This window comes from Delphinus delphis, chromosome 7, assembly GCF_949987515.2.
Source record: "Delphinus delphis chromosome 7, mDelDel1.2, whole genome shotgun sequence".
Classification (NCBI taxonomy): domain Eukaryota; kingdom Metazoa; phylum Chordata; class Mammalia; order Artiodactyla; family Delphinidae; genus Delphinus; species Delphinus delphis.
Genome location: NC_082689.1, coordinates 109,215,178 through 109,228,382, shown reverse-complemented (window position 1 = coordinate 109,228,382; position 13,205 = coordinate 109,215,178). Strand labels below are relative to the sequence as shown.

Here is a 13,205-nt window from a genome sequence, read left to right as displayed (position 1 = left end):
CGTAATGTGGCTGTATCTGGGGTAAGGATATAATTAGAGTCAAGCGTGGTTATAAGAGTGGGGCCAACAGGATGAGTGTCCTTATAAGAAGAGACACCAGAAGGCGTGTGTGCTCTCTTTCTCTCTTCATTTGTACAAGGAAGATGTAACGTGAGCATAGAGCAAGAAGGTAGCCCCCTAGAAGCCAGGAAGAGAGCATCCACTGGAAACGAAATGGCTGGCATCATGATCCCGGACTTCTAGAAATAAGCTTCTGTTGTTAAACAACTCAGTCTGTGGTGTTCTGTATGGTAACCTGAGCAAGTTAGTACAGATGATAAACTCCATCTAAGTTTGCACACCTGCACGAGACCGCTAGTCAACAACTTCCATGAGGAAAAGTCAAAAAGGACTTCAGAGTTTGAAGTGGATAGGGTTCTATGTGACGAGCACTTGAACCTGCTTGGGTTTGTTCTGAGAGAGAGTGAATACCATTAAAAAGAGATGGACAGTGGCTTTCGTTGTCCTCGGCTGATCTACAGGGAATTAGATTCAGACCCCCAGATCTGAAGTGGCAGAAGATGAGTGCCACAGGCATCCAGTACAGTAATGAAGCCAATCTTAGAGAAGCTGGCAGGAGCCCTGGAGAGAGTTCTCCTTTCTTCTGATGTGAAAGGGTGCCCTGGGAAAAGGGCTTGCACCTTGTAGAATGAGCCTATTTCAGTACCCTGGCTGTTCTCAGTCTTGGTTGGGAGCTGCCTGTGGGAATGTGGGTGTTGGTTAGTGCAGTGGTGGATGCAGAAGGGCAGCAGTGGAGGCGGCAGCAGCCTGAGATCTGAATTGTGAATCTTCGTGGCTACTGTATAATCTCTGCTGCATTCCATCCTAAAGATTTTTGGGAACCTGGAAGGATTTTCTACCCTCAAGAGGCTTACATCTGGTTGGGGAGATAGGAACATTGGTGAGGAGGCCAGAGGCTTCACATTTAATTTACGCAGCTCACAATTAGTGGTCACATAACTACCAGCTTTGTGCTGGGATCTGTGGTAGTACTGGTACAATGAGATGAACTCCTGGATTAGGATGGGGCTCTGGGAATGGAGAAGAAAGGGAAAGAGAAAATAAAAGAAAGATTCTAAGCAGCATTTTTTAGATTAAGGGATGTGCATCAGAATTAGCCAGGCAAGAGGAAGGTTTTGCCCTCAAAAAGTAGGAGCTAATAGAAAAGCTCAATTTAGGCAGATCTACCCCCTTTAGGATTGCACATTGGATTTTCCTAAAGTAAAATGAACTCTTCACTTGTTTTGTAGGTAGTAAGATGTGCCCAGTAATGAACGAGTTCTCAGTGAGGTGCATATTGCTAATTTTGCCTGTATGGTGTTGTCACTTCTTGCAGTTATGTACTGTCAGCTATGGGAAAGTCAAGCTGGTCCTGAAGCACAACAGGTAAGGGGTTCTGTGACAGGCCCATCCAAGGCACATTCACCCTCTGCATATCAGGTGGCAAGGAGCTAACACTTGTGGACTGTCTGCTCTGCACTAACACCTACTCCCCCGAGTAAGGGGCTAAAAGGAAAAAGTGAAGTGATGTGGCCAAAACCGGAGATTCATTCACTGATCACTGTATTCCCCTGAACAGTGGAGCTGGGGTTCAGATCCCTGCTAGTTTGTCTTCACAGTGGGGCTTTGCCTGCAACCCTCATGTGTTATGTCATGGCCAGTAGCTCATATCTCAGATTTGGCAAAGGGTTGGGGGAGGGTGAGCGTGGAGAGAGGCCTTAGGCCGCTATCTCTAGATCATCTTATGAGTGAGCAGTGGAACCTTCTGAAAATGGTGTACTGGTCAGTATGCACCTCCTTCCTCCCTTCTTACAGGTACTTCGTTGAAAGTTCTCACCCTGATGTCATCCAGCATCTTCTCCAGGATCCCATGATCCGGGAATGCCGCCTGAGGAACTCTGAGGGGGAGGCAACCGAGCTCATCACAGAGACTTTCACAAGCAAATCTGCTGTATGTGGCCTCCTGGGTCAGCCTTGGGGGTGGACGCATTTAGGACTTTAATTCTCTCAGGTGCTTTTAGGCCAGCATTTGCAGTCTAGTAGTCCTTGTTTTCTTGCAGCTTTGTTGCTCAGTAACAGTAGGGTTAAATGTTCTGTGCAAGTCCAGATCCTGCCTTTCTCTTTCAGATCGCTAAGAGCGCTGAAGGCAGCGGTGGGCCGTCCACTTCCCGGGTGACAGATCCACAGGGTAAATCTGACATCCCCACGGACCTCTTTGACTTTTATGAGCAAATGGACAAGGACGAGGAGGAAGAAGAAGAGACACAGACAGTATCTTTTGAAGTCAAGCAGGTTAGTGAACGTACCCCTCCTGGTTGCTTCTCTAAGCCCGTGTCAGAAGCTGGTTCAGCCCTTCATGGACTGTTTGTAGCCTGTGTGAGAGGAAGGAATCCCCATCTATCCCCAGATTTTGGTGTCTGTGCACTACAGCACCATTCTTTCTGATGGAGTTAGATCTGAGTGTCCTGTTTTTCAGGCTGGGGGGTCAGTGTTCACAAGTTCCTGGGGGAGATGTGAGAAACACTGCCTGGGGGGCATTTTTGGTGGCTGATTGGATTTAATTTTGTCCATGTCCTTAGTTTGGGGCCCTTAGTCTGTGCTTTAAGCTGGCTCTCATCAAGCTAGATCTGAAATTTAAAAGTCTAGCTAACCTTTTTTTTTTTTTCTTTAAATTATTAGGCTCCTTAGAATGTGTGCTGTTTGTGAGCACACTTTGGAGTTAACAGGATTATAAAACCTTCATGCTCACCTTCCAGGAAATGATTGAGGAACTCCAGAAACGTTGCATCCACCTGGAGTACCCTCTGTTAGCAGAATACGACTTCCGGAATGATTCTGTCAACCCTGACATCAACATTGACCTGAAACCCACAGCTGTCCTTAGACCTTATCAGGAGAAGAGCTTGCGGAAGATGTTTGGGAATGGGCGCGCACGTTCTGGGGTCATCGTCCTTCCTTGTGGTGAGTGATGCCTGAGTGAAGAAGATGGCTAGGCTGCTCTGTCCGGATCTGCCTTACGCTCTCCCTGAGGGCCTTCCTCTAAATCCCACCTGGTCAGGGAACAGCCAGTGTCACATGGCTCCCTGATTCATGACTTGACGAATACTTGCATGCCTGCTCTGTGCAGGGCCCTGACCTCCACGCTGGGCATGTAATGGTGGATAGAACAACACTCCTGACCTCATGGAGCTCATTGTGGTGGGGTAGCTCAGACAGTGAACCAATCAGCTAAGCAGTGTATAAAGTCTTGGGCAGTGAGGAAGGATGGTGTTGTTGGGAAAGGGCTAGTTTACATCCTGGGCTTAGAGTTCCTCACACTCAGTCTTGTAAGTTGGGTGTATTTGGAGGCTCCCTAGCACAGAAACTTTGTTTGGTCCTGGACTGCTTATTACAGTGTGCACATCCAAGAAGGGGCTGTGGCAGCCCCCTTGGCGCCCATCTAACATCATTTGTCCTAAGTCGTGTCAGGTCTGGCCTAGGTTCTTGGCCAGAGGTCACAGTAGGCTCAGCTGGTGGCCTACCCCATACTCAAGAAGGCAGACTCTCTAGGGGAGGGGCAGGCACCTTCAGTTTTTTGTTTTTTTTTTTAAAGCCTCATGGGTTATTTTGATGCACACCCCTGGTAAAGGAAGAATTGCTGTTCCAAGGAATAGCTTGATTTTTAAACTTGATCTTCACACAGTAGGTGATAGTAAACTCAGAAGCCCCTGGAGTTTCACCTTCCTCTGTCTTTGCCAGTAGCAGCGTACGTACCGCATTCCCAAGTGCTCAGCCCAGTTTGTTGTGTCATCATAGTAGCCGTCTTTTACTGAGTCCCTCCTGAGGTAGTCTGGGTGTTGGGCACACTGTACCCCAGCAGCACTGCTGTCCCAGGGCCTTGGGTGACTTACCTCTCAGCTTTAGTTTTCCCATGTTTAAAATGGCAATAATAGGAGTGTCTCTTACCTGTGGTTTATTTTGACAAATGTTGTTTTTCAACATTTAAATGAGATGCATGTACAGTGCTTCAATAGGGCCTGGCGCTTGTGTCTTTTAATTCTCACGTTTGTGTGTGGTGTGTGTGCCTCCTTTTTCTAAAGAAGGAAACAGGTTTGGAGCAGTAAGCACCTCAACAGTGTCAGCCGCGAGGATTATTACAAATGATTTTGGCCAGATTGGTGGGCTGACAAGTCCTTCTGTCTGTCCCTGTCCCTCATTTCAACCCGGCCTTGGGTAGGATTGCCCTTTGGTTTCTCGTAGGTGCTGGGAAGTCCTTGGTTGGCGTGACAGCTGCGTGCACAGTCAGAAAACGCTGCCTGGTGCTGGGCAACTCAGCTGTGTCTGTGGAGCAGTGGAAAGCCCAGTTTAAGATGTGGTCCACCATCGACGACAGCCAGATCTGCCGCTTTACCTCCGACGCCAAGGACAAGCCCATAGGCTGCTCCATTGCCATCAGCACCTACTCCATGCTGGGCCACACCACCAAAAGGTCCTGGGAGGCCGAGCGGGTGATGGAGTGGCTCAAGACTCAGGAGTGGGGCCTCATGATCCTGGACGAAGTGCACACCATACCAGGTAAGCAGGCTGAGAGCTGGGATGCCTACTCATCGTAGAGACAGATTGATTTCCATGAGCATGGGTGGGTGGGGTGGGGTGGGGCTTAGTGGTAGGTGGGTGTACACACTGGCAGCTTCCTTAATCACTGGCCCAGAGTAGTCATCTAGAAAGTGATATTTTCTTCCATCCTCCTTCTCAACTGTTGCACCTCAGCTTACCCTTAACCCATTTTTTTCTTTTCGGTCCTGCAAAAACTAGACTGGGAGCACAAAAATGTCCTTTCAATATTTGTTTTATTTGAGGACTAAATTATTGTTCCTTAATATGTTATAGAAGTCCAAGTATTGCTGGCAGTCCTTTTAAACAGCCATATTGACACAATTTATAAACCGTAAAATCTACCCATCGTAAATATACGATTCAGGATTTTTAGTAAAATGGAGTTGGTGCGACCATCACCATGACCCAGTTTTAGAACATCGTCCTCATACTCACTTACCATCGGTGTTTTCATCCTTAGCCGCAGGCAGTCACTGAATTGCTTTCTGTTTCTAGAGACATGCCTTTTCTGGAAACATATTCACAGAATCACATAATATGTATTTTCTTTTATCTGACTTCTTTCACTTCACACAGTAGTTTACCCACGTTGTAATACATACCAGTGCTGTGTTCCTTTTATTACTGAATAGCATTCCAGGCAAACCTTTCTGTTTTTTTTTAAAGAAGATTTTGGGGGTAGGAGTTTATTAATTAATTTATTTATTTTTGCTGTGTTGGGTCTTGGTTTCTGTGCGAGGGCTTCTCTAGTTGTGGCAAGCGGGGGCCACTCTTCATCGCAGTGCGCGGGCCTCTCACTATCACGGCCTCTCTTGTTGCGGAGCACAGGCTCCAGACGCACAGGCTCAGTAGTTGTGGCTCACGGGCCTTGTTGCTCCGCGGCATGTGGGATCCTCCCAGACCAGGGCTCAAACCCGTGTCCCCTGCATTAGCAGGCAGATTCTCAACCACTGTGCCACCAGGGAAACCCAGGCAAACCTTTCTTGATAAAACAAGTTAATGGGTAGCCCTGATCAATTACGAAGTGTAAATTAGAGATTACTCTGAAGTAAATGAAATCAGAGGCATTTTCACATAGAGTATTCAAAACATTGTCAAAATGGCCTTTCTATGTTTTTTTCTGTGTAATGAGAGCTCCTCCAACACCTCTGGATGTCTGAAAACACCGAGAGATGTTCACAGCAAGCCAGGTAGGGATGAGCGGGGTCTCTCGGGTAGAAGGAAGCAGTCCTGAGGTGGGGAAGTAGTACTTGCATGGCCTGACAATGCTGTAGCCCTGCAGCTGGAGGGGAACGTGGAGGAGAGCGGTCAAAGCTGAGGTCGGAGAGGCGTTGGAGCCAATCCGGTAGGACCTGAAGGAGGTCTTTGGCTTGCACTCTGGGTGAGAAGCCATTTGAGGGATTTGAGCTGGGGTGACATTATCTGACTTAAAGTTATAAAAATATCACCCTGGCTGCTGTGCTGAGAAGTGACTGCAGGAAGCAAGGGTGGAGAGCAGCTAGGTAGGTTAGTTGGTGGAATCCCAACATGAGGCTTGGACCAGTAAGAATAAAGGTAAACTGTTTCTGGTTATGTTGTGAAGGTTAAGTGGGCTGGTTAGATGTGGTTCTGAAAGAAAGAGGAATCAAGGATGACTGTCAGCTTTTGGCCTGAGCCGTCAGAAGGGTGGAGTGGGTGTTGGGATGGGGAAGACTCTAGAAGGTGCAGGTTTGGAGAGAGAAGATCAGGAGTTAGGCCGTAGACATGTTAATTTGATTGCTGTTACAGTCAGGCAAAGGCAGAAATGTTAGGGAACGGGCAAAAGACATGAACAGATTTTCACTCAAGAGACTATACAGACGCCAGTAAGCATTTGAAAGACGTTCTGCAGCGTTAGTCCCCAGGGAAATGCAGGTTAAAGCCACGATGAGATGCCGCTACAGACCTATTAGAGTGGCTAAAATAAAAAATATTGACAGTACCAAGTACTGACAAGAGTGCAGATCAGCTGGAACTGGCATACGTGGCCAGAGGAAGTGCAAAATGTACAGTCGCTCTGGGGAGATTTGGCAGTTTATTAGAAGATTACCATAGAGACCCAGCAGCCCCACTCTGGGCATCTGTTCTAGAGAAATGAAAACCTAGGTTCACACAGAAACCTGTGCATGAATGTTTATAGAAGCAGCTCTGGTCGTAATCTCCGAAACCTAGAAAACAACGGAAATGACTGTCAGTGAGTGGCTGGATGGACAAGCTGGTCCCTCAACCGCTGGGACGCTCCGTGGAAAGGAGTCTCAGAGGCTTCGTGCTGAGTGAAATCAGCCAGTCCCAAGAGGTTACAGAGTGTGCGATGCCTTTGGTAGGACATTCTTGAAAAGACAAAACTGTAGTGACGGAGAACAGATGGTTGGGTGCCGGGGTGGGGCGGGGAGGGTATGACTGGACAGGGAGAGCACGAGGCAGCTTTTGGGGTCATGGATTGGTTCGTCTCCCGAGTATGATGGTGGTGGTGGCTGCGCGAGTCTGCACACGTATGAACATGTGTAGAACCACCCTCACCCACCCACCCTCAGAAGAAGTGCAGTTTACTGTGTGATATTTAAAAACTAAACCAAGAGAAAAAAAAAACCTTTAAGGAGAGAATTGGTATTGGGTCTGACTGGATTGGGAATTGGGGACCTAGAGAAACATCTTTTATAAACGACTTTGGAATTGCTTTGTAGCAGTTTAGTTGAAGGCTGTGTTTGAGGCGTGGGGATGTTTGAGGCCTTCTGCCGGAGGATATATTTAGCATACGTTGGTGTTCCTCTTTAACTTGGGCCCCAGGTCTTAGAGGGTGGCAGCCAGGCTTGGGGTTGGTTATCTGGTGATGAGGATATAGAGGTGTACCCCACACAGTTCACTAGGTGTGTCTGTCTCTCCTCTGGTTCATTGGAGCATTTGCCTCTGTTTAGGTAGAAGAGTGAAACCAAACTGCTCTAAAGGATTTTGCATTCAGGCCTTATAAGCCCTATGGCCGTGCTCACTGGGCCAGAGAGCAGATGTTAAATAGGGAATTCTAGCAAATCAGAGTGAGATTCTGCCATAAACATTTATCACTTGGACTAGGTAGGATGGTAAATCCTTGAGATTTATCCCAGAAGATAAAGATTGTTGTGTTCTTTTATAGATCTTCCAAAAGGAGGCCTATTAAGTCATATTAATAAGAAATTCTTATTACAGTACTTGCATATATTAGATGTTTCCTGCATGCAAGGCACTGTGCCACTTTCATTATTTTAACAAGTATTTATTGAGAACCCATTAAGTACCAGGCACTCTGCTTGGCACCGGAGACAAAGTGGGAGAGACAGTCAGAGAATCACACAAATAAATGTCAAATGACAACCGCGACATAACGTCTGGTGAAACAAGCCGCACATGCAAAGTACGTACTGTGATTCCATTTACATGAACTTCAGACCGGAGGCAGACCTCCTCTCTAATGACTAAAGTTGGATTGGGGTTCCCTTGAGGGAGAGTGCTGGTGTTGACCAGAGGGGTCAGAGGCGAGACTTCTGGGTGCTGAGAACACTCCCATCATCTGGGTGGTTCCACAGGTATGTACCTGTGTAAAAATTCATGGAGCCATGCACATCGTTGTATGTGAGTTCTTCCCCCGTGACAGCTGTTATGGCTGTGAGAGAACGTAGCAGTGGCACGTGACTCGTTTGCAGGGCCGATGCCTCGGGGAAGGCTTGTTTCTGGCTGCAGAGTGTCCAGGCAGGGTTCCCGCGTTGTGCTCCCCTCGGGTTGATGCAGTCCCCGGGCTGCCCCAATGCTGCCTCCCTGGAGCCCACAGTAGCTTGGGGTCTCCACTGCCTTGGCTGCCATGTCCTTCTGACGTGGGGAACCTGGTCTGGGGTCCTTGGCTGCCCTTTTTGGAGCCGGCACAGTCCTTGGACATAAGCCTGACCCTGGTTTTTTGTTTGTTTGTTTTCCAGGGGTGTGTGCAAGCTGTGTTAGGCTTCAGTGTGTGAAACCGTGAGACCTGGGCACTTACTGGGGTTAGACAGCCCTTTGTTATTTTACTGTTCTTATGTTTTTGGTTTGTATTTTGGTGACGTCTGCCCTTCTTTCCCTCGGATTTTTAGGTCTATTTCTTTTTTTTTATTTAATCTGGCCGTAACACGGTGGCTTGTGGATCTCAGTTCCCTGACCAGGGATTGAACCCCGGCCCTTGGCCGTGAAAGCATGGAGTCCTTACCACTGGACAGCCAGGGAATTCCCAGGTCTATTTCTGAAGTATCACTAACCTTGCCTTTAATTGGATATAAGATTAGCATGACTTCAACATTTTTACCTTTCTTCATAGTGTTAAAAATTTTTAAAAGGTGAGCCTGTGGAAACCCATAAATTGAGTTTTTAAAAATGAATATCTTGTACCCTTTTAATGTTTATTTAATTTAATTTGATACCTCAGAAAGAATGATAACATTCAAGCGAAAGGAAGGCAAAGGACGTTGCTGGTTGACCAGAATGAATGTAATTGGAAGAGTGTAGAGAGGGATGTTTCTTAAGGTGGGAGAGGTGCCTGGGGTTTCATCTCTCCCTTGTTTCTTCCTGGTTTCTGGGAGGGTGGTGGGAAGTGGAGCTCCTTTCAATCCTCTGGTCCTCCAGATACCCCACCATCTTCCCGGTAACCGAGGTACAGGCCTCAGGGTGAACCAATTCCTTGCATGATTCAGAGCTCAGTGGCATTTTAAGTGTAGGTCATGTTTCAGATTGCCGTTTGTGCTCTTGATAGCCGAGCTGTTGTGAGGGGAGTGCTGGGGTTCCCTAGCTTAGGGCTTCCTCCAGGTCATCTCCCTCTCTTGTTCTCCTTTTCACCCTTCTTTTGGACAGGTCTAAAAGTGGAGATTAAGCAGTCCCACCTAATCATTCTTGTCTAGAGCCAGGTTCCTGTGATCCAGAAGCCCGGGGGTCAGCCGTGCAGTGTCCCGGGCCAGTATTAGGTCGAGGCTGCCTTTGGTACTTTGAGCGTTTAAAAAAGTGACAGCATGAATGCGCCGATTGTTTCCTCAGCCAAGATGTTCCGACGGGTGCTCACCATTGTGCAGGCCCACTGCAAACTGGGCTTGACCGCAACCCTCGTCCGGGAAGATGACAAAATTGTCGACTTAAATTTTCTGATTGGGCCCAAGCTGTATGAAGCCAACTGGATGGAGCTGCAGAACAACGGCTACATCGCCAAAGTCCAGTGCGCTGAGGTAGCTGTCCCCTTCCTGGCACGGTCCCTGGGGGAGGGAAATGGATCAGGTCGATTCCTCGTGGGCAGGTACACAGGTCAGGACCTGAGCAAAAGTGCTGCTGCCTCGTGCAGTACCCTCAGCCCCCCGTGGGGTGGGCAGTCTCCTGCGATTTCACAGATGTGTGAAGCAGAATCACTTGTCCACGGGCACACAGGAAGTGGTCAGGTCAGGAGGCTAATCCAGGCTGGCTTGGCGTTTCATCCTCTTTGGAAGTGAGCACCTCAGGGTACTCCTGCCCACCCTCACCCCGGAGGGATTCTTGCTGGTCCTGCGTGGGCAACCCACAGGCCACCCCCAGTACCAAAGCCTGTTGGTTTTGATGCCCCCAGAAGGCACATGCGACCTTGATTATTTTATTTCTAAGAACCCATTTTCCCTATATTCTGTGATGAATACCTGCACAGGTATGTGTTTAAAATACATGTTCAAAGAAAGGTAAGTCTTCTCAGAAGGAACAGCAACAGAAATCCTTTCTGGCACCTTAAAATGACTGTCACTCAGTGGCTAGAGTAGGGTGGGCTGTGTCCTCAGAGGGCAGACATGAGCCTCTCGGGTGAAGGTGAGTGTGAGGAAGCTCTGCAGGTGGACTTGCTCTGTCGAGAAGCTTCCTTACCCTTTGGTTACATCTTCGTAATCAGCACCCACCTTACACAGCATTGTCAGAACTTTTGAGGCGCCTGTTCCTCTCTAGTTGCACCTCCCCTCCCCCTGCCAGGGTAACCGCTGTCTTGGAGCTTAGGTTTGTCATCTTGCTTTTTTATTATTTTACTTCCTATGTATAATTCCCAAAACGTTCATTGTTTAGCTTTGCCTTTTAAAAAATCTTTATGTATATGCAAATAGAATCGGGTTATATGTGTTCTTGTATGACTTCTGTCTTTTGCTTAGTATTTTTTTCTTTGCATAATGCATTATTTTTTTAATGATACATGTAGCTGTAGTTTATTAGTTTTAATTTCTCTGTAGTATTCCATTGGACAAATATACCACAATTTGATAGCTAATGGAATATTACACAGAAGTAAAAATAAAATCTTTTCTAACGTTGACAGATGTTCGGGTTGCTAAGTTGTTTTTTTCCACAGCCTTGTCGAGGTCTAGTTTATGTTCCATAACATTCATCTGTTGTAAGAAAATAGTGTGATTTATAACTTTTGTGATTTTAGTAAATGTAAAGAGTTGCGCAGCTATGCCCCCAATCCAGTTTTAGAGAATCTCCCCCATCCCCAAAAGTTCCCTTGTGCCCATTAGCAAGGCCCTGCTTCTAGTCCCAACCCTAGGCGGACACTGTCTCTGAATTTGGAGCTGTTTTTTTGTTGTTATGACAGTATTGCTGCATGTATTTTTTGTACCTGTTTCCTGTGTCAGACGTTTTCTAAAGCAGTGTTCACACTGTGGACTGTGACCGCGTAGTAGATGGTGACATCACTTCGGTGCGTCATGATCAGGATAGAATAGAATCTACCAGAATGCATAATATGTATTAAAGGTATATATTGTTTCCTAAGACTGTGTTTGTGTGTGGGAATGTTTAGTTTATGACATAAACTGGTCCAAGTTTGAAGGCCACTGCTGTGGCAGGTGCACCTAGAAGTAGCATTGCTGGGTCAGGGGCTTTCCGGATGCTCACTTCACTAGTCATGTGGAAAACTCTGTTTCCCAAAGTGGTTGCACCAGTTAACACTCTCGTCCAGGGTGAGTGAGCTAGCTCCACATCTCCAGCACCTAATATGGAAATGTCTTCTTTTAATTTTTACAGACCTAATAAGTGTGAAATGGTATCTTTTTATGGCTTAATTTGTATTTTCCTGTTTACTGATGACGTTGAGTATCTTTCCATATGTTCATTGGCCACTTGTGTTTCATATTCTGGGAAATGCATGATTTTAAAGATTTTACTGTAAAAAAAGAATTGCTTTGGTTGTGAAGAACTAGAAATTCTAAAGGGTTCATAATAGGATATGTCCCAGAGAGAATCAGAAAAGGTAACGACAGCAAAACTTAGATTTGAGCTCAGCACAGAGTTTGACACATAACCATGTCAGCTAATTCTGCAGTGGTGGCAGCATGAAGAAGTGGTCTGTGGCGATCACACAGAAGTGGCGCTGGTTGCAACCAAAAGCTCAGTCTGCCAGTGTAGGCTATGGCTTGTTCCAGTGCAAAGCTCCTGGAGGGTCTGTACACAGCCTTGAGACCTTTAGTCATGGCACTTCAGTGTACTTGCCCGAGCTTCCTTTAGTTTGTCAACAGCCAAGCACAGGGCTTAGTAGAGAGGAAGCTCTCAGGAATGTTACTGTCATTATTTAGATGCTCAAATGGTCTCAGATGTGACCAGTGGGACTACATTCAAGCTAGTTTCTATGACCATTTGACATGTTCCCATCAGACTTTGAGCACTTCCTTGCTTTCTGGCACAGTAAGATATTTCTGGCTCATCTGGTACTTTCCCTGCCCTGGCCCTGGAATCAGCCATTTCATCATGGAGCCCTTTTAGCAGAGAATGTAATTTAAAAGCCAAGATCTGGGTGCTGGTGTGTTCATTACTCCTGGGATGTCATTGCTAGGCTAACCCAACAGACAGAGCTGGCAAGTGTGTGTGCAGTTCTCTGTAGCAGTGCTGTGTGTGGAGGTGTGATCTAAATGGGAGGGATTGTTTGCACCACTGGCTGGGAATCTGATTTTCTTCACTTGGAGCTGGTGTGAGAATAATTCCCTGGATATTGATGCATTTTAAAATCTCTGTTATTAACATGTGAGAGTATCCTGGTTCAACACTGGGTATTAGGTTTTGTTTTGTGGTGTGTGTGTGTGTGTGTGTTTACAATATTATTGAGATATAATTCACATACCATTGGTTGTGTCTTGATTTGTTTTAAAGCTAATTTGCTGAAGTTCCCAGTTGTATGATGCTTAAACTTGCATACTGACCCCTGATTCTTATTGTATCACAGGTTTGGTGCCCGATGTCTCCTGAGTTTTACCGGGAGTATGTGGCAATCAAAACCAAGAAACGCATCTTGCTGTACACCATGAACCCCAACAAATTCAGAGCTTGCCAGTTTCTGATCAAGTTTCATGAAAGGAGGAATGACAAGATTATTGTTTTTGCTGACAACGTGTTTGCTCTGAAGGAATATGCCATTCGACTGAACAAGTAAGAATTGGAAAGTTAGAGCAGCCTCCAAAGCCAGTTCAACTTCTCCATGTGAGAGTATAGAAGGTGCCTGTTTTCTTCTCGAAGCTCTCAGGAACTGCTTAGTATCTAAAGGTCTAGTTCTGTGGTCCCAGGGACCAGGTGAG

At 46.6% G+C, this 13,205-nt stretch overlaps 1 protein-coding gene across 2 annotated transcripts in view; it reads left to right on the top strand.

Annotated features, from left to right (window-relative positions):
• The window catches only part of ERCC3 (ERCC excision repair 3, TFIIH core complex helicase subunit), a 37,149-nt gene that overhangs the window by 1,927 nt on the left and 22,017 nt on the right, over nucleotides 1-13,205 (top strand). For both annotated transcript variants that reach the window (XM_060016969.1, XM_060016970.1), the window contains exons 4-10: nucleotides 1,376-1,425; nucleotides 1,855-1,990; nucleotides 2,167-2,331; nucleotides 2,796-3,000; nucleotides 4,279-4,593; nucleotides 9,679-9,863; nucleotides 12,857-13,059. In XM_060016969.1, the coding sequence (XP_059872952.1) occupies nucleotides 1,376-1,425; nucleotides 1,855-1,990; nucleotides 2,167-2,331; nucleotides 2,796-3,000; nucleotides 4,279-4,593; nucleotides 9,679-9,863; nucleotides 12,857-13,059 (1,259 nt within the window). The remainder of the gene's footprint in view (nucleotides 1-1,375; nucleotides 1,426-1,854; nucleotides 1,991-2,166; nucleotides 2,332-2,795; nucleotides 3,001-4,278; nucleotides 4,594-9,678; nucleotides 9,864-12,856; nucleotides 13,060-13,205) is intronic.